Genomic DNA, 20,346 nt, shown 5'->3' on the forward strand with positions numbered 1-20,346 from the left:
GACGAACCTCTACTTAGGTGGTCACAGACGTACCTCTGCTAAAGACATTTTATGATACCAATAAGCGCATTCGAAAAGTGGTGAACTTTCTGATATACCCAATAATTATAACATGCGATTACTCGCAGACATTTCATCTAACTGTCTAGAACAACTAGCAAAGAGCAACATACACTAAGTTACGTGCACTAAGACAAAATCTATTTTTCTTCTTCTTCTCTTTTTTTTTTCCAGGTGTGCACCCTTGTATGTCCAAAGTCCTGATTAATTCAATTTGAGTCAAGATAGATCACTAAAGGATAAAACTCTCCCAGTATTGATTTTTCTTCATTTGCAATACTCGAATTCAAGATTTTATTTATAAGGAACAAGTACCGAGTTGCCTAGCATATATTAGAGAAAAATTGGACGTATATCTTGAGTCCTCGAAAAAAAAAAGGGAAATTAGATAACAAATCAAAGTTAATAAAAATAGCTATAATAGGATGACAGGAAACGCTGCGTAAAAGGCAAAATTCAAAATGTTAGTAAATAGCAAACAACAAGTGGGTGTTTGGTCTAGTGGTATGATTCTCGCTTCGGGTGCGAGAGGTCCCGAGTTCGATTCTCGGAACACCCCTATGTTCCTTCAAGTTATATCTCTTTTTGATCTTCCAATTTGTGAATTCTAATACATGTGTTTTGAGAATTTTTTTTTTAAAAAAAAAGAAAGGCATTCTGCTATATGCAATTGTTTTTTTACACACACGCACACATATATATATCATAAATTCCTAATAGTTTTTCTCTTTTTGATCTTTCAATTTGTGTATTCTAATATATGTGTTTTGAGAATTTAAAAAAAAAAAAAAAGAAAGGCATTTTGATATATGCAATTGTTTTTTTACACACACACATATATATATATATACAATAATCATAAATTCCTAATAGTTTTTCTTTCGGGAACTTTTCTCGTTCGTTCCAATTAAAGGCACATTCATCGTCTTGTACGTGGACTTTCACATTACAAATGGATACTTCTCGATCGACAGTTGCATGGCACACGGATATCGAATTCGTGCCAAAGAGGTGAGATGTCACCTCCAATCTATGGAATTATGTACAGGTATCCCTTACTTTGCACTAGCCACCCCTTCTTCTATATTTCCTCTGCCTCTGTTGGCACCGAATTTTTGAATGCTTCCTGGAATGCTGTTGCTATAGTTTGAGTCTTGTTGTCTCTTATTTTTCTAATTTTATTTTGTTATCTTCATTCTATACTTTTCCTCGAGCATTACCTTCATGTTCGATATGGATGAGGCAACAACAATTGTGTTCAACCTTGCTCGTAGAAATGGAATCGAACTATGTCCGGAAACTCATACTTAGCAGCCCAAGTTTTCATTTTGCTCTGTTCCTATGACACTTTTCCCCAAGTTTTCCGGTCGATGAAGTGGACGATGATGGTCCGCGAAGTGCAGAAGCAGCTCCCTCCGCAGCCGCACTGGGCCTTCCGTTACACCATGCTCTTACGAGCCACCCGCAATCTGGGCTTCTCCATCCTGCAGCTCCCTCTTCAACTGCGCAAACCTGTAAGTAGCCACTCAGCAATTTATCATGTTTCTATGGGTCCTTGAGATTTGAAGAGATGATACGTACCTCTATTTGTTCACAAATTAGGAACTTAATCCGATTTGGTTTTTTTGACCAACTATTATTTTTTCAGTAAAATACAAATATGAGTCATAACTTATGAATTTTTCTTCTTAAAGCCGTACATTTGATGCGGAAGGCTTACGTTGCTTCGGGCGGCGATCAACAAAAGTGGCTACCACTATTCCATAATCATTTGATGCGACTACATGGTTCAAAAAGTTGTGCATTTACCCATGGATACGATTTGTTTTTTCTTGCACGGTTCCCATCCCTAGTCGCCCACCTCCGGCCATCACCGCCCAGGATGAGGTTTCTAGAATCCTATGATAACATCGCCTAGGGTGGCGGTGGCCGATGATGCCTCGACTGCCCCTTCCTCTCCTTACTTCTCATCTCTGTTCGAAGTTTTTTATTTTTTTATTTTTTATGTCATAAAATTAAAAATAATTAGAAAATAGAAATTTTACATTATATGGGCTTTATTCAATAACAAATAAATGTAGTCTTTAGAAATAAAAAATAAAAATGATGATCCAAATTGGTATTTTAAAAAAAATTGGTCAAATAAATCTAATGAAGTTAAGCGCTTTTTTTTCAACAAATGGAGTTTGAGTGTTATTGTTTTCAAATTCTAGGGAAGGTAATTGCATTTGACCCTCTGAAAAAATCTACAAACTTCTCAAGAGGGAATCCTGACCAGGAGAAATAAGGAGAAAATGTCAACATTCATCTCCGATGCCTAAATGAAAGTACGTAGAATGACTGTAACGAAGAATGAACGAGGGATTTAATGGTACCCGGTGGCGGTGGGTACTTATAAAGACCATAAAAATCCTAGTAAGATGTCGGAATCAAAGCTCCCCTTAAGCACTCGGGTTTTAGTCTCATGAGTTGAGAGTATTCATGACAGGGAGAATTTTACTCCTTATCAGAACGATATCCGACTCGAACTGAATTATTCGGGATTCATTGAGCTTCTGAATACGATAGTGCACGTTGAGAAAACTTTATTTGTAACTGTATTTTTTATTTATGGATATTGGTAATTGTATTTAGAGATAATAGAATATCTACCAGTTATATTAAAATATTTCCCAGAGATAGCATTGGGAAGAGTATAGTCTTGGGAAGAGTATATTCCAAGTAATTTATTACCGAATTGGGGATGTGGAGTTGGGCCTGTACAGTAAGTTGACTTGACTTAATTGGAAACACGGATCATTCATGCGACATTGTTTCTCATACATATACAAACAGAAGTTTTGTTAATTTGCATGGCTTCTCGTGTTTGTGTTACCACAGATGATGATTTACTACCTTATTCTGCATGCCCTTGGCACCATCGGTACGTGCCATCGATGCTGAGCTTCGTCCCAGTTGTTAATCCATGAATGAATGTTGCAGTTAATCTCAACCGAAAACCTTTACGGCTAAGCTGCCTGTAGTAGTCCTGAGACTCACATTGTATTCTTTTTATAAATCAAAAGAGATCCGAGTTTGCTGAGGACGTTTACACGTAAATTACAAACCGGCCAACACATGTTAGGAAAAATTCACAAACCTATTTCGGACTCGAGCCCATCCGCAACTCAAAATCTTAAGCCTATGGATTGCTAGACCATTGTCTCTTATAAACCTATGGATTTCCTCTCAACTTTTCAATGTGGGACTATCCCCAACACCTACACTCGTCATTCTCCATATAGGAGAGAAACCATCCCAACAATTCTCCCCCTTCTCGACTATGTGGAGGACTTCGAGCCGGACTTCTACTTCCGAACTCGGATACCAATTGTTATAACCTTCACTAGCCACGAGTTCCACACTCGGGCCTTGGTGTGATGTGAGTTTTCACGCATAGCGTGTGCACTTCCCTAATATCGTTATATTGGGCTCTGATATCACTTGTTAGGAAAAATTCACAGACCTACTTTGGACTTGGGTCCATCCGCAACTCAAAAACTTAAGCCAATGAGTTGCTAAATCATTGTCTCTTATAAACCTATATATTTCCTCTTAACTTTTCCATGTGAGACTATCTCCAATACATACATTCACCATTCTCCATATAGGAAATAAATCGTCCCAACAATTCTCCCCCTCCTCAACTATGTGGAGGACTTCAAGTCGGGCTTTCACTTTCAGACTCGGATACCAATTATTAGGCCTTTCACTAGTAACGAGTTCCACACTCGGACCTTGGTGTGGTGTGGGTTTCCACGCACAGCGTGTACACTTTCCTAGGATCGTTACGAGCTGGAACTGAAAACCATTTACAGCTAAGCTGCCTGTCGTAGCCCTGAGACTCATATGTTCTTTTTATAAATCAAAAGAGATCCGAGTTTGCTGAGGACGTTTACACGTAAAATACAAACCGGCCGACACGATCGTTACTGACGAACGTCGCTGCATCTGCCACAGAGAGAGGATGATGACTGTGATGAGGAGATTGGGGGAGATGGTGAGGCGCCCAGACGAGATCTACCCGTCGATGAAGTGGACGATGATGGTCCGCGCAGTGCAGAAGCAGCTCCCTCCGCAGCCACATTGGGCCTTCTGTTACTCCATGCTCTTACAGGCGACCCGCAATCTGGGCTTCTCCATCCTGCAGCTCCCTCTTCAACTGCGCAAACCTGTGAGTAGCTACTCAGCAATTTCTCATGTTTCTATGGGTCCTTGGAAACAGGGATCATTCATGCGACATTGTTTCTCATACATATACAAACAGAAGTTTTGTTAATTTGAATGGCTTCTCGTGTTTGTGTTACCACAGATGATGATCTTCTACCTGGTTCTGCGTGCCCTTGACACCATCGGTACGTGCTGTCGATGCTGTGCTTCGTCCCAGTTGTTAATCCATGAATCTTCATTTCGAATGTTGCAGTTAATCTCAACTGAAAACCATTTACAGCAAATATATGTCGAATTTTAAAAGTATCTGTATATAGCAGAAGCAGTGTTCAGTTTGCTTCGATCATTTTGTATTTTTCCTGCAAGATAAGTAAGAAAATGATTCACAAAAAAAAAAAAAAGTGGCATTGTTGTGGGTAATATATGCTTTTCGACTGGTTAGTTAACTCTTAATTTAATTTGCAGAGGATGATATGAGCTTATCGTCGGAAGTGAAGATACCAATCCTCATAGCCTTCCACGAGCACATATATGATCATGACTGGCAATTTTCATGTAAGCAATTAAGCCTGAATTTTACATCTCATGCGTATGAAGGGATCTTGAAAACCCGAACAAAGATATATCGAGGGAGACCGGCCGGGAATGAAATGGAATCATAGTGGTAACATAATTATATGATTACAATAGGATGATCTCGGAAAATATTACCCTGTGCAGGTGGTTCCCCTAAGTACAAAGTTCTCATGGACAATTTCTACAATGTCAGAACAGCCTTCTTAGAGCTCGAGACCAGGTTTATATATAAATCAATATTTTCTTTAATAAATATATATATATATATATAAGCAAATCATCAAATACTGTCTTCTAGGCATAAGAATATGGTTGTACAATTGATATCAAAATTTTCTACCAATTTACGAACAATTGTATACGTAATATGTCCGCCATCATTGGCAATTTGACAATACTACCTGCTTGAAATATGTAGTCATCGAGAGGTGATCAAGGATGTTACGAAAAGAATGGGGGCAGGAATGGCCAAATTCATCAGCAAGGAGGTTCGTTCATATATATACACTAGGAAAATATATATATATATATATATATTTATATATATATATTGTCCATTTCTAACATTTTCTTCTTCGGTGGGCTTTTTCTTTTCTTTTCTTTTCTTTTCTTTTCTTTTTCCTTTTGGTGGATATGTTAATTTTCTTTTGATCCATTTTTCATTCGTACACTACAAATATGATAATTACCTGTAATAACAAAATCAAAAAGATTAGAATTCATATTTCATTATAATAGGCCCATAAACTTCCTTATGTAACTGAAAATTAAAAGAATTAAGTATGACATTCATATGACAAGTTAGAAGGCCTTTTTCGGAGCTCAATCAAAATATGACACGTGACCAGTTACCGCCTAACTATCTACTAGACATGTATACCCAAGCTACGTGTAGGAACATCAAAATCAAGGTTTTTATTAATTCATTGAGATAATAATCTACTGACAAAGTATAAACACAAAAATACAAATAGAATGCGCAACAGTCCCAAGTAATATTGAAAACATAACAGGATAATCAAAGCAATAAATTTATCATTAAAAATGATAATGTTGTAAAATAAAAAAGTAAAATATGAAAAAGGTTTGGCTCTGGACAATTTAATTAATTCTGAAAATAAAGGCTCAACTTCGTAGTTGGACAAAACAACGTGCTATTTAAAAGAGTCGAGCCACAGCTGCCCATAATTTCTCTCGTATCTCCCTCTTCGAAGAGAAAAGGAAGGAGATTAAGGGTGGCGGTGACTCGTTGCCGACCACCACAACGAGAGATGAGGGCTCCTGTATTCGTCGCCCGCCACTTCATCTGTGGCGGTGGCCCACGAGTGATGATGGAACCACCGCTGCTCATAAATTAACACGCGATCACTAGCTTGTACTTCGTGGGGATATAGGCTGCGCATGTATAATTCAGCCGACCAGCTCCTATGAAATGAGAATTCAATTCCAACATCACAAAGACAGAGATTAATTATCGATCGAAGGAATTGATCATTGGACGACTCGTAACCGATCTTGCAGGTTGAGACGATGGATGACTTGCACGAGTACGCCCATTATTCTGCTGGGGTCTATCCAGGAATATCAAGGATTTTCCGCACATCCAAGTTGGAGGATTCATCCTGTCATTCAGCTGACCAGGAACATCTCTACAACTCCATGGCCTTATTGGTTCAGGTATTTATATTAACTAGTACTTCATATTTGTTTGTAGTGTCTAATCTCTTCATTTCAGTCCCGATAATGTTCGATTCTCTTCGCTTCCTGGTTTCTGGATTATATCTGCAAAGCCTGATTAAAGCGTATGAAAATTTTCCATGGGATATGTTAGTTCTGAGAAGCACAGGTTTAGTACCATTAGTTATTGCTCATAATCAACGAAATGCATGCAGAAATCAGACGTTATTCGGGACTATCTGGAAGATGTACACGAAGCACCAGAGCCGCGTCGGTTCTGGCCTCGTTGTATATGGGGCAAGTACGTAAACAAATTGGAGGTGTGCCTCTCGATTCCCATAAAATCCTTTATGTTTGTGAATTAGGTTGCTTTTTATTATGGGGAGATTTCCCATAATACTTTTGTTTGTCTCTTAATTTCCTGGACAAAATCTTCAGGACTTCAAACATGAAGAGAACTCGGCGAAAGCAGTGCAGTGTCTGAACGAGATGGTCATGTATACCTTGACCGACGTGGAAGATAGCTTGAAGAATTTGTCGTCCTTGAAAGATCCTGTCGAGTTCCGGTTTTACGCACTCCATCATGTAGGGCAAAAAACATTATGAAGATGATTTCGAAAAGCATTGCCTTCATTTTCTTCAATTGCTTGCTTCACGCTGAAAGTTCAAGTGCCAACGGCCTATTCTAATTGATACATAGGTAGCAGCTACCGGGATGCTAGCTTTATGCTACAACAATATCGATGTCTTCAGATCTGCATCGAACTTAAAGTTAAGACCAGGTAAGTGAAGCCTCCATCTCTATCTATTGATCTCGCAAGTTGCATGTAAGACAATTTCACTTGCAATTATCAGCCAGATTTAGCAATTATCTGATACATATGATCATCAATCTATGACAAAGCAAGTCGTCCTCATAAATTAACATGTCGGTACATGTATCTGTCTGATCTCTCAGGTCTTGCCGCCAAGCTTTTTGATAGGATATGGACGATTTCAGATTTGTGTCGTGCCATCTTGGAGTTTTCGAGCCTGATGAAGTCAAAGGTATGAAGATACTCCCGCCGAGACTGAATTCTTAGCGAAATTCATGTCGCGCTCATTCATCTGTGTTCGTGCACATGCATTCATTCATCTGTCTTCATACGCATTAATCGTGAAGTTTATACATAACATATCGCATGCAACTGTTGACGTCATTTATCTAACTTTAAGATAGACCGGAAGCACCCTTGATCTCCCATATCATTTAGGTTGAGAAGCACGACCCGAATTCAGTGGAAACTTTGGTCAGAATTGAAGCCATAGAGCATATCTGCAAGACCGGATCTCAACAGGAATGTTAAATTGAAGGTTGGTTTGGGCTCCTTACCTTTCTTGAGTTATTATTACATGCACTTGGCCACATCTTCTTCCTGGCGTTAGAGATTGGATCAGACCGATCAATCCCAATGTATGTCTGTCTTTGAACTTGAGTAACTAAAGTTGTCTGTCTTGCGTTGTAGTCAACAGTAACTTACGAGTTAAGTTAGACAGTTTCTGTTTATGAATTTCAAATGTTTACTGTAGGAAGCAGTTATTTTCACTTGGTTATGGCCTCATATGTAAGAGGGGTCGATGGTGTATGGACGGACACGCAGTTAATGAACATTTTCCCTTCATCTTCTCTGTATCTCTCTTTGTTCTGTGCGTATGTTGTTCTGCAAAATCTTGCAGAGGAGAGTACATACAGTTGAGTGTAAGTAAGTGTGATGTTCTGCAAAACTTGCAGGCTTAAGAGTGCAACTGTTGTGTGATTGAAGTTAAAGAAGTATTACCTGGCCTATCTCAGCATGAGTCAATTAAACATGCGTTTGCAATATGGCCCCGAACTTCTAACAGGCAGCAAAGAATAAGGCGTGCAACACATTCTCATGTATAATAATAGACAACTTTGACACTCCATTGGTCCTTTTCAACTCGAGTTGAAGCCACAGCCATCCTCTCAGCTGTTTCCATGGCCTAATGACGTGGGTTGTGGGATGCATGGTTCAGGATTTGGACTGAGACTAATGGGTACACGGTGACCTTATTGATCTCTATCTGCAGGGACCCTACTCACTCTTTCACCTTGGGACTCTAGAATGGTGGTGTTAACTATAGAGCATGTGTTGGCTGAGAACAAAGGCACATTCAGCATCTATGATACGGGTTTTTACATCAAAGTTAGATACTTCTCTAGTTGAATAACAAGAATAACAGAACAGCTCTTGTAAATTGTTGGATTCACGAACAAAAAGTCGCAGTGAAATCACAGTAATGTACCGTCCGCTACACTGATGCCACAGTGTCCTTCCCCCAGCCCTGCAGTGCGAGCAGAGCGGCACCATAAGCAGCCTCTGTCTGCAGGGCCCGACTCACCGGCACCCCGAGCACCCTCTCCCGTATCTTTATCCACTTCTCATTCTTTGCGCCCCCTCCTGCCGTGAACACTTCCTCGACTGGTGTTGCCCCGAGATCCTTCAGCAAGTTGTAAGCTTTTGCCTGTATTTGATATTTTGCATAAGACGTGTGTGACCGACCAAGTACTTGCAGTAAATTCGCCTTCACTGAGCATGTATCGCATAGTATGTGTAGGAAGTTAATGTGAAAATATGCCGGTACCTCAATTCGAGCAATGGACTCAAGTATGCCATGCAAGTACTCCACATCACTCTTCGGGCGCGGATGCAGCCTGCATTCAAACATAGAATAATTTCAGAAGTGATTGCTAACAAGTCATGGATCGAGATTATACCGCAAATTTCTGTCAATCTGATATATATTGTTCAGTGAATTGCAGAGGTATCTAGTACTTTGGTTCCATGTTTGGATCTGCCACTGGAAACCTCTCACCGGTCGTCTGCAGAGGGTAATAGTCGAGTGGAGAGGCTACCATGGGATCGATCTGTTCGCTCAGTTTCTCGAGCTGCTCATCTGTGAAAATCTGTCTGAGCACTGCCCCGCCAATATTAGAAGCACCACCGACAAGCCACTTGTCATCGAGACGGTGACTGTAGACCCCATATCGTGCATCTTCGATCCTACTGGTGCTCAGTAGCTTTATAGCAAGTGTTGATCCCAATGAGGTTACCTGGATGAAGAAGGACATGAGCACAATCTTCAGACAGCTAAACATGTTCGCAAAAACTGACGGACAAAACCAAAGAAGGTATAAGATGAAGTTTGTCCCGCCAAATTCAGAAACAATAAGAATGGACAGGAGTGGAATCACTTATTCTAATATCAAGATGTTTCATTGCTTTGCACCAACATGACATTAGTGTCGGAGAAGAAATCTTACAGCTTTTCCGGGTTTTGTAGCCCTTCCAGCAAGAAACGCAGCTATGCTATCTGTCGTTCCAGTACAAACTACACAGTCCTTGGAGAAACCTACCAAGAGGATTTCCGCATACGTCAGATCCAAATAGAAATCGGGAACAGATACCAAGAGAAGTTTTTGAGGATTTTAAAACATTAACTTGTGGTTTTATGAGATTGTTGATGTTCTTCCGACAGAACAAAATGGCTGCGCAAGTTGCAAACAAGGGAAGTGCTTTTTTTGGGATTTGCAAAACTTTATTCTCGATGTTCTTCCCATGCTGCAATGATCTGATTTGTTTTTGAGAATGGAAGCATACCATATTGCAAAAGTATGTCCTCTTTTAAAGGGCCAATCGGAGTCCCAGGAGCCGTGACAGAAGGCAGAGCTCGTGAATACGGTTGAGAAAGCAGCCAGGCGGGATATGACTCGATTTCAGGATCATAGCCCACCTGCAAATCACGAGGTCGAAGGGGAATGTATAAGAATAATGATCTAGAAGTTCCATTGAACTGATATAGGAGCTTAAGCATATTAGATGAAGGCATGGAAATACTATGCAACGAGAATAATGCGGGATCACTGAGTGAATAAATAGTACCTTAAGTGCGTTGTTGTAGTCAGAAATTCCAAGCTTCCCGTGCAGAAGCCACAGCAACCAATCAGCTTGGTGCAACAGCAACACGGATTGTTTGTTCGAGTCATTGACGTTCCACCAAGATACGAGCTTGCAGAGGGTCGAGGAACCTGAGCAGACCGTGTGGTTCTCAGGAGCAATGGACTTCACCTCTGGCAATGCATCAGCACAACTCTCATTGTAAAGCAAAGGTCTTCCGAGCATCTCCCCGGAGTTGCTGAAGTAACAAAGGAAGAACGCCTCCTCCCGTCAAATGAACTGAGGAAAAATAAATAAAGAAGAGGTGGAAATAAATGAATGCCGTTACCCATCAATTAGCATAGTGGTTGCAGAAGTTCCATCGACCGATATAGAAGCGATAAGCGGACGGAGATAGAGAGGAATGTCCTCAAGTAGTGAGAGAAGAGTCACTTTCCATGAACGAACCCAGTCCATGGACTCATCACTCTTTCTAGACAAGAGAAAGGAGCACCAAAAATCAGCAATTCAACGGATTATAAATTATCAGTACGACAGTGGTCGGTTCTGAGTAGCAGAGTAATAGGTGTTGATCATCGTTGCAGTTATCCCTCGGGCCAAACTTGTTAGCATAGCGGAATGCTATGATATATCTAAAGTCCTCAGTCAGCTTCGCCGGTGGAGTTCTTCGTGCCATATACGGAATGAAACGAACTAGAACAGTACTGAATGTAAATATCAATATGCAGGACGGTCCTGCTTTATATTGCATTGCTAGGCGAAACGAGATGAATGAAATCACGACAATGACAGCTAATCTTCTCGAACATCTCTCACCATGTAGACAGGGCACTCCCTCTTCCCCTCGGCACGAATCACGCCGTGCTCGTCGATCACAGCAAATCTAGCCCCGGAGGTGCCGAAGTCCATCCCGAGATAAAGTCGTTCTGCAGAGCCAGAACCAGTTTTCGGGTCACCTCTACTGCTCCGGCAGACAGCCGTTTTCCTCCTTAGCGTTGTCCTATATTCCACTCGACGATGTAGCGGACTCATCGAGAGTAACCTCCCCGAGCTACAACGTCCTGACAGGATCAAGCACACAAATCAAACAACCCTGTTTATGACAAGATTGGTTATCCATAAGCAACCAAAGGAGAAGTCAATGAAAATCATTCAGTTATGAACAGAGGACAGAGCTTCAAGAGTAGGGTAAGAGCGAGGGGGAGAGACCATGAAGTGGAGGCAGCAGCATGGAAGATGAAGAGCATGGAGGAGGATGAATTGCAGAGGCCATTATTGCCTTTGCAAAGTCGTCTCTGACCTATGGAAATGGATAAAGTGTTGTATTTTCTGAATCTATTATTAAGGCAAATGGCTATTTTCGATTTTAACTTTATTCCACTTAATTTCATTAATTTTTAATTCAATAACACAATTATTACTTTTTTATTTTTTCTTCAATTCTTTTAACCATTCAATTCAATTTTTAATACTAAATTCTCTCAAATATTTATTATATTTTTTACAATTCAACAATACAATCATTACTTTCTCTCAACTATTCATTACATTTCACGCTTTTTCTTATAATCTAACAACACAATCATTACAAACCAATTAAAATCAAAATCCAATTCTACTCAACTCTAAAACCAAACACAACCATATATCCTCAGAATTTACAGATTGATTCTCATAAGAATTAAGAAGTGTGATCATGAACTTTAGCATGCCATCATGAATTTGATAATAGAGCTCACCCAATGATCGGGATGAATCGAGAACTATCATAGGCCAATTACGTGATATCGTGATTGGCTGACTGCGTTGCTGATAGAGTCGGGAACTATATGATAACATTGGGTTTAATGTATTGGGCAACCTAAATGAGCTTATTGTCATTCAAAACTTACTGGGCCTGGGGAAGCCCAATGGGCCTCAATTGGGAGCTTTTTCCGATAATAAATCTTCAAGCCGAAGCAGGGGAGAGGAACGGGTGAAAGTGAAAACTACATGATAAAACGTTCAAGTTTTTCCTACAAAGACAATTTGACAGATAATATTGTCGGTCACTTACCCAAGCAATCTCAAAAAAGAGCGTCGGTTGGCTCATCAATTTGACACGAAATTATGTTCGCCGACACTGAAAACGGATTGCTGTGCGACAAATGATTTGTATGTAGACGTTGCCACCGTTGTCGTGTTCAGTCCGGTTCCATTCCTTCGTGTTCGTAGAACCATTTGTGGTACAACAGTAATCCATGCGATTCAGCAGATCGTTATAATTCTTAACATATGTGTTAAATAGACTAATAATGACGTACATTGCTTACAGGCAGAGCATTTCGACCCAAATGTTCAACAGTTGACAACCGATGACTCGAATTTACTACTACTTTTTACTTCCATAAATGTATACACATACATACCGTTTGCATATGTAAGAGATTTGTTCGTGTCATTAACGAGTGAGTTCCGACTAGCCTGGCTCTCTAAATTGTATGACTCCCATGCCTATGGAAAAGTTGTATGCGTAATGCATCGATTATAAGATGTGAGCAGTTTCATGCGTTTGATGGATTGGTACGTACTAAAAGAAGTAGCGTGGAACCCACATAGCATATGAAAGGGTAAATCTCATGTGCTGGCCTTTGCAGGGTAGCCACTTGCATGGGAGGGCACACTTACACAAAGTGGGAAGTGGGTGGATCGACAGCTATTTTTTGCCTCGCCTTAAGGTTAAAATTTCATCTCCAATTTTGCCCTGCCCCAATTATATATATGTATGTATGTATGAGATATATCTCAAACTTAGGACCACGCCCCTACCCCAAAAGAGAAAACAAAATCATGATCATATGGGATATATATATATATATAGCTTAATAAGATTGCATGTGCATGTCCAATGAAGAAACTCCTACCCCCATATGATTAAAATATATATCTGCAGGTTAGTATTGATTTATGGTCAAATGATAAGTTCAGCTCATCCCACAATGCCATCTCTTTGTTTTTTTGTTTTTTTTTTTTGTTTCCTTCGATTGCACTCTTCTTCCATTGGTGGAATAGATTCTCGAGAGGTTGCATGGAAGCATCGGTTTTACCAAAGCTTGTGGGGTGATCAATATGAGCATGAGCTCATAATGTCGAGTGCCTTCTCTTGAAATCAGAAAGATTCTATACTTGGATTTTCACCAATAGCATTAATAAGACTCCTTCTCAATGCCCTTTTTATGTCGGTTTAATAGAGCTATAAACCTCTCTTATAATGTCTAAGAATTAGAGCTCATCAAGTCTCATCTCTTGTCTCTATTGGTGACGGGTTCTAACTTATTTCCCGAGTCAGTCGAAGCAAAATGACTCTAAGCATATATACATCCTCTGTAGATCGATACTCTCTCGATGCATGTGTTAGTACTAGTGTCGCTCACGCTGCCTACGTATATCCATGAACTTGACTCGCTCTCATATAATGATCATTTAGGTAATAACCTTATGATCTATATCGAGGGATGATATCTCTACGCTAAAAATTTATTCAACTTTTAAATTTTTTTCAATGAGATCATGGATATCATCAGTCTCTTGACGAATGTTAATCTCAATTCAAGCATCAGCATGATTCCAATAATGAGACGTTTCCAATGAATTTAGAATGACATTATATTATAGACAAAATCCCTTCATTGAAAGCTCAATTTATCATTCTTCACATGAGGTGCACATAAATCATCTACTCGTTGGAGTTTGGACTAATGGGTAGAATTAGACTATCGGGAAATTGACAAATGGGTCCCTCTTTCTTTTTTTCTTTTTGCCCAAGAAGGATCTCTTTCAAAAGCATCCTAATTTACACTCCAACATAATTAGACCTTTTCCGGCATAATTGTTTTGTCGGTTAAAACACATCCTTCTCTGATGACTTAATTAATTCATTTCCTTAATTCTTTTGTTTGGACAAACATTTACGACGTCTCACCTTTTCAGTCTTTTCTTTTTAATCAAGGCTCTTTGTCTTTATCATTTCATTCTTTGGGTAAATGTAGAATAAAGACAAATTAAATAGGGACGTGTCGTGAGGCTTGAAAGGTAGCCCGAAAGGAGCTTTGATTTCATTTTCTTAAGACACAATTAAGTCCAAAAAGCCCTGTGCCATGTTTGTATGTCCAATTTGATACCTTCCAAAACATTATTTCTACACGGACCCTTCCCTTTTTTTCTTTTTAAATATAGGCGACGCCTTCCAATAATTCGCTTCGTATTCACGTCAATCTTTGTCTTGCCTCTTCATATCCAGGTATATATAGATATACGCAAGTTCATTACACATGTTCCGATGCAGTAAAAGTTATATGGTCTCTTAGAGAAGTACCATGGATCAAGAAATTAATTGACTCCTAGCACAAGTGATTCTCTATATCCTAGTATTTAGTAATTCCATCACTTTTGCCGATCAGATCTGGACTTAGATCAAAATATTGGATGTGTAGAGTTCTGCTTGTATTAATGCTTGTTTTAGATCAAAATTGCTAGTTAAATATTCTTATCAGTAGAATTTCTCTTACATCGTTATTTCACATATCCATCATCTACCTTATTGCAACAAAAATAAAGGTTTACAATTAGGAAAATTAGAAGTGCATCATGTTCCATGCTTTCTTAAGCAACAAAGTTGTGACATAAGATTAGCAAAATATATATATATATATATATATATATATATGAGATGAGATAGCGTGGCCAAAATGGTAAATGCGAAGGAACGGGAATGGTTGTTGAACCGCTGGATACGTGTGGCCTGTGGTGGCCGGTGACATAAATAAAACAAATTACGAATTTGATCAATTTAGCGCCTGGAGTTTGTCATCAATCTCAATCTCGTCCTTGTTCGGCTTGTTTTACCTGCTTTCTGTTGGTCACTGCATTTGGCAGCCAGTCTCATATATACTTTCGTCCAAATTAGTTAGGTCCTTTATAAAATTTTAGCAGACAAATAGACAAATAAGTGATCATCGTTCGACCGTTAGGGGCCTCAGGGCAGCACGTGCAATATAATTTTATCGATTTGGCCTAAACTGCCTGGTATTCTAATCCATATTAGACATATCTTTTATAATTTATATCTTACGACATAAATCTTGTGAGTATGATACCGCGATTTACATACGAGATGTGGAGTCATTTCATTCTATCAAGATAAAAATCTCTCCGATAGTATAGCTAAGTATTGAAATAGAAACTTGCTATTTAAGACTTCCGAAATATCCACCCTTTATACAAAATTAGAAAAAATTATTAGGTGTTAGTCATATAAGAAAACTATCAATATGGTCCTTCAAAGATCGTATTGTCATCAATTTGGTCCTTTAATGATTTTTGCCATAAATATGGTCCTTTAAAGATCATATTACTATTAATTTGTTCCTTCAAAGATTTTTACCATCAATATAGTCATTCAAAGATCTTTTTAAAAAGTACCACAAAGAATCATTTTTAACAGAGAATCAAATTGATGACAATATAATTTTTAAATGACCATATTGATGGTAAAAATCTTTAAAATATCAAATTGATGATAATATGATATTTGAAGGAGTATATTAAGTACAAAATTCTTTGAATGACTAAATTGATGACAATATAATCTTTCGATGACTAAATTGATAGGTTTCTATTTTTATTGATTATCTTTTATCACATAATTGTGAAATATGATGATTGTATAGCAAATTGCGGAGAGGAGCAAATTCTTTCTAGTATTCTTTGAGGGTCTCTCTTTTTCGGGGTACATTAATCCAAAGAATCAATTCACTAACAAATAATTCTTCCAGATTAATGAATTTTCTCCTTCATAATAAATAAGCCGTGATGGGAGTAGTGGCTTATTGCAAACTTAAGATCACGTGTTCGTGCACTTTCTCTACGGTCACGTGGCGAAAAGCTCCCGACAGAGCGGGCGTGATGTCACGGATCTGTGCAATGACCAAAATAACCTTCGTAAGACGGCAAAATAACTTTTGCGAGTCACATCGCATTCACTTTGGCAGCCCACATTTCGATTCCTTTCCTAGGTGTAAAGGAGGGACATGGCAGACACCCATCACATGGCCACGGCCATGGGGACCATCTCCATCTCCCAGCCGTTGATCTATATCGCTGGAATAGAATCTCACTTTGATGAGATTGAGATCACATAATTGATTCACATAGCAATCATATCAAATGAATTTTGAGAGAATATATTGAGCAGGAGAGGAAAATAATGTAACGAAGTGATGCTCGTTCTCATGTGAAATGAAGAGGTTCGAGATGTTACATAGTCAAACAACGATGATATGAAATTTTGCCTTTGTAATTTTCACATATATTTCTCTTTGTAGTTTTGCCTGGTGAATTAAATAATGTATTTTTTTTATAATTTTCGCTTGGACATCTTCTCTTGTATCTATTTTTGTTGCGAAATTGATCATCATTACCCTTTTGAGCGAAAGAAACACAACGGTGATCTGTTATCGAATTAAATACATGTTTATGATAATGTTCGCATTTGTATTACGGACATGGTGATATCATATTATATTAGAATTTGGTAAGCCGTAATATTAATTCAATGAAACAAGTTAGCAATCTTTGCCCCAAATTCATCAAATATCTCGAATAACCGACGCAAATATGTTGTCCGCTAGTATATAGGACTTAAATGGGGGCTTTCACATCCTTCCAATTCGAAATGTGCATATTAGCGATGGATCTTTTCTTTAAGGTTTTACTAGAAAATCAATCAATCATTGGTCTAGTCAAAACTTTGCAACAATTAAACTTGAGTTGATTTATAAGTGCCTAGATCAGGTTCAATTTATAAAATTTAAGATAATAGAAAGGTGAACTAAAATCAAGTCAAGTATCTATAAACTTTTTATTTATTTCATGGACGTGCGATTCCCTTTCCTCAGTAGATACACTTTTTTTTTAAGGACTAAACGCGAGTTAGATTCAAGAGGCGCGGTTTTTGTTTCCTTTGAGCAACATTTTGAATTCAAGTTCTGTAAATAAATAAAATTCATTATTATAAGAGTTTATTCTTTAATGAACCGATTCGATTTGAACAGAATTAATCGAAACTTTATTAAACTTCCAAATACCATAATGCACATCTAAAAATTTTAAGAAAAATGATTAAGGAGCCAAAAAGGAGGAAAAATGGCTTTAATACTTATTAAAAATCAATGGCTTTAACTACCGTCACCCCAATGTCAACCCCTTAAAAAAAATATCAACTCCTTTTTTCCGATCGTTTAAGAAAAACATATTTTTTTGTGATAAAAAAGCAATCTTTTAATTGTCCCCTTCCTTTAATGTAAGAAAACTTTAAATAATTTTACCACACATTTACGTGATAAGAAATAATCAATAAAATTTTTTGAATGAAGAATAATTATGACAATTATTCGAGCGATTAGCATTATACACCTTGTTTTATACAATCTAAATGGTGTTTTCTCACGTAATGTGACGGGATAAGATCACGCAAAAATTTCTCCTATGATAATATAGGCATTGCGCAATATCAATTAACCTCATTCATGGTGTTCTACCAATAGCATTAATTTCTTTTACTTCGTTCTTTTGTTTTGCAAAAAAAAATTTAGAGCTTGTTCATTTTGAGAAAAGTCTTTTCAATTTTTCTTCTTCTTTTCTAAATTTATTTCTCAAAAAAATTAGGAAATCATGTTTATAAACTCAAAATTGAGTATTTTCTCGTTGAATTTGAGACTTGAATAATATATATCTACTAATGATCATTAACTTTCCAATTAAAGGAAAGATACTTTATTTAATTATAAGGCAAAAAAGTTATTGCAAATTTTCCTATTAAATCCACTGAAAGAGAGAAGTGAATTAGAAAACTATTAAAAGTTTTTTTTTTCAAGTTGTTTTGAATTTGAGAAATCAGAAAATTCAACTTTTTCTAAAAGGTGCTACATATTTTGCAGTTTTTCAATTTTATGAAAATTTTCCAAAACAAACCCTTTACATTTTCCTCGCATTTGACCTAAACTTCCCAAATTTTTTGTACCGTGAATTCTACATATGATAAGTAATTTTAGGAGCTAAGTGAAAGATATTCTGGAGGGAGAGTCGCATCATTTTAAGCAAAAGAAAGGTACATATATCTGCCAAGAAAGGGGGGGTAAAAAAAGTGCCAGTACAACTTGTATCAATTAAAATATTTTGACCCGTAACTAATAATTGATTTAATTACGAAATGTTTGGTGAACTAATTCTTTGGATGACATAATGGACTTATCAGTGAAAGCTACCGTCTTCAACCACATCCATCGAAATTTTTTTCCATAATCGTATGACAAGATACTAGCCACATGGTATAAGGAGACATTTATGAAATCATAATAAATAGATAAAATCAGTCATGGGAGGAAGGAGTCATATTTTTTAATAATTTCAAAAATTGCTTTAGTTTTTTTCTTACAAAATATCGTTGAAAAATTTCTCAACATCCATTGTTTATGTATTTATTTGGTATGAACTTTTAGTTTTCAAAAATATTAAATTTAAAATCTTCTAAAAGATATGTATGCTCAATAATTCTCCTAGTACAGTAGTACTTCCATATATGCAATAATTTACTTTTTTTTATGATTTAATTATGCGATAACTCCGGATCTCCTTAGTCCCCCATTTACATTTTACATTTATAATTTGATCTCCAACTTTCTTTTGGATCATTGCTATGGGTGATAACTTTGAGATGGAGGAGTCAATAATGAAAAACACGAACACGTTCAAACTCTGACACACATGGACACTCGAACAAACAAGAACTCTTGACTACTTGTAGAAGGGGAAAGACTTCAAGGCATGTAAAATGCTTCTCGAAGAGATTTATCTATTTTCATACAAAGTTGCTAAAGGATCGAGATAAAAATTCATACAATCAAATTTCAAAAATCTCAACTAGCAATGTCAGGGGTTTTACGCACTCTTACCCATATTTCTCAAAAAAGATGAAAAAATGATTTCGAAAAAGGTTTTTGGTAATTGTCTTCTATTTATAAAATCATTTTCATCCTTCAATTTAAGTAGGTTCATTTTCGGTCCTTTCATTAGTTTGTCCTTGATTGTCAGTTTTTTTATTGACAGATGTGACAAATAGAAAATTTTGTTTCAAAAGAAAGAAAAATAAATTCCCTTTCTCGTCCCTTTCAATTCAAAACGATTCAAAATGGCAATAATCAATTGAAAAGAAAGATTAGACAATGAAGTGTATATAGATGTAAAGCTTACTTAAGGTAGTTGACTTCAAGAATTATATATGCTTTATTAATTTATCATTCGAAAAAAGAATAGTTTTGTTCATGATTTGTTGTAACATTGAAATTTTTTTGGCATTTCGAGATCCATTGAGCATATACTCATATGAAATGTAATCATATGTATATCTATTTTATCTGTCTCGGTAAAAAAAGAAAAGAAAAGAATCTACATTCAAATATAGCGCATTCATTTGACCACAATATGAGGCAATAGTCCAACTACTCAGTTATCGTATTTATAGTAATTTCTGAAATTGCCTCACAGGAATTTTTCCAGCACGCTTTATCAAAGGAAATACTAAAAAAATTGAAAAATAAATTTTCAGTGTGTTGAGGTTCATGGTCTGTTAAGGCGAGTCATTTATTTTTAAATTGCTATTTTTACTCTGACCATAATAGTATTTTTAAAATTGCATTTTCATGACTATTATGTTGGTGTCATAGATCATGCATATATTTTCATGCAATTAATTATGTAATTTGAAAATGAGTTTTAGAGGTATTTGAGACTGATAAAAGTTAGTGAGTGGTGTGGTGTCCTAAGCTAGTCC

General features: G+C 37.3%; 2 protein-coding genes and 1 non-coding gene across 7 annotated transcripts; 2 read left to right on the plus strand and 1 right to left on the minus strand.

The window, feature by feature from the left end:
• The first annotated feature begins 547 nt into the window (after positions 1-547).
• On the plus strand, positions 548-619 carry TRNAP-CGG. The gene has a single exon. It is a non-coding gene; the product is annotated as a tRNA-Pro (tRNA).
• Positions 620-1,038: 419 nt separating this feature from the next.
• LOC116196901 (squalene synthase 2-like) lies at positions 1,039-8,183 on the plus strand. Of its 2 annotated transcripts, none has more exons than XM_031526836.1 (11): positions 1,039-1,574; positions 4,412-4,454; positions 4,735-4,824; positions 4,990-5,065; positions 5,264-5,333; positions 6,367-6,522; positions 6,738-6,842; positions 6,961-7,107; positions 7,223-7,304; positions 7,481-7,569; positions 7,776-8,183. In XM_031526836.1, exons 1-11 carry the CDS (start codon positions 1,350-1,352, stop codon positions 7,866-7,868), a joined length of 1,176 nt encoding a protein of 391 aa, XP_031382696.1. In that variant the 5' UTR covers positions 1,039-1,349; the 3' UTR covers positions 7,869-8,183. The 2 variants fall into 2 exon arrangements, with proteins under 2 accessions (XP_031382696.1, XP_031382697.1); XM_031526837.1 differs by lacking the exon at positions 1,039-1,574 and adding an exon at positions 3,992-4,273.
• Positions 8,184-8,411: 228 nt separating this feature from the next.
• LOC116196900 (D-ribulose kinase) lies at positions 8,412-11,819 on the minus strand. Of its 4 annotated transcripts, none has more exons than XM_031526832.1 (9): positions 11,688-11,819; positions 11,295-11,539; positions 10,807-10,946; positions 10,464-10,716; positions 10,182-10,314; positions 9,845-9,933; positions 9,357-9,634; positions 9,166-9,235; positions 8,412-9,045 (listed from the first exon to the last, which is right to left on the minus strand). In XM_031526832.1, exons 1-9 carry the CDS (start codon positions 11,749-11,751, stop codon positions 8,833-8,835), a joined length of 1,485 nt encoding a protein of 494 aa, XP_031382692.1. In that variant the 5' UTR covers positions 11,752-11,819; the 3' UTR covers positions 8,412-8,832. The 4 variants fall into 4 exon arrangements, with proteins under 4 accessions (XP_031382692.1, XP_031382693.1, XP_031382694.1 ...); XM_031526833.1 differs by having other exon boundaries at positions 11,295-11,529; positions 11,688-11,812; XM_031526834.1 differs by having other exon boundaries at positions 11,295-11,571; positions 11,688-11,778.
• Positions 11,820-20,346: the final 8,527 nt, after the last annotated feature.

The sequence above is a fragment of the Punica granatum genome, chromosome 2 (assembly GCF_007655135.1).
Source record: "Punica granatum isolate Tunisia-2019 chromosome 2, ASM765513v2, whole genome shotgun sequence".
NCBI lineage: Eukaryota > Viridiplantae > Streptophyta > Magnoliopsida > Myrtales > Lythraceae > Punica > Punica granatum.

Excerpts from the sequence above, each read along its gene's own strand:
- LOC116196901 (XM_031526836.1), top strand. The coding sequence starts at position 1,350 with ATGTCCGGAAACTCATACTTAGCAGCCCAAGTTTTCATTTTGCTCTGT. Across the intron at positions 4,825-4,989 it reads TCATGACTGGCAATTTTCAT|GTGGTTCCCCTAAGTACAAA; the intron begins GTAAGCAATTAA and ends TACCCTGTGCAG. Across the intron at positions 6,843-6,960 it reads AGTACGTAAACAAATTGGAG|GACTTCAAACATGAAGAGAA; the intron begins GTGTGCCTCTCG and ends CAAAATCTTCAG.
- LOC116196900 (XM_031526832.1), bottom strand. The coding sequence starts at position 11,751 with ATGGCCTCTGCAATTCATCCTCCTCCATGCTCTTCATCTTCCATGCTG. Across the intron at positions 10,947-11,294 it reads GGGAGTGCCCTGTCTACATG|AGTGATGAGTCCATGGACTG; the intron begins GTGAGAGATGTT and ends TTGTCTAGAAAG. Across the intron at positions 10,315-10,463 it reads ACTACAACAACGCACTTAAG|GTGGGCTATGATCCTGAAAT; the intron begins GTACTATTTATT and ends CGTGATTTGCAG.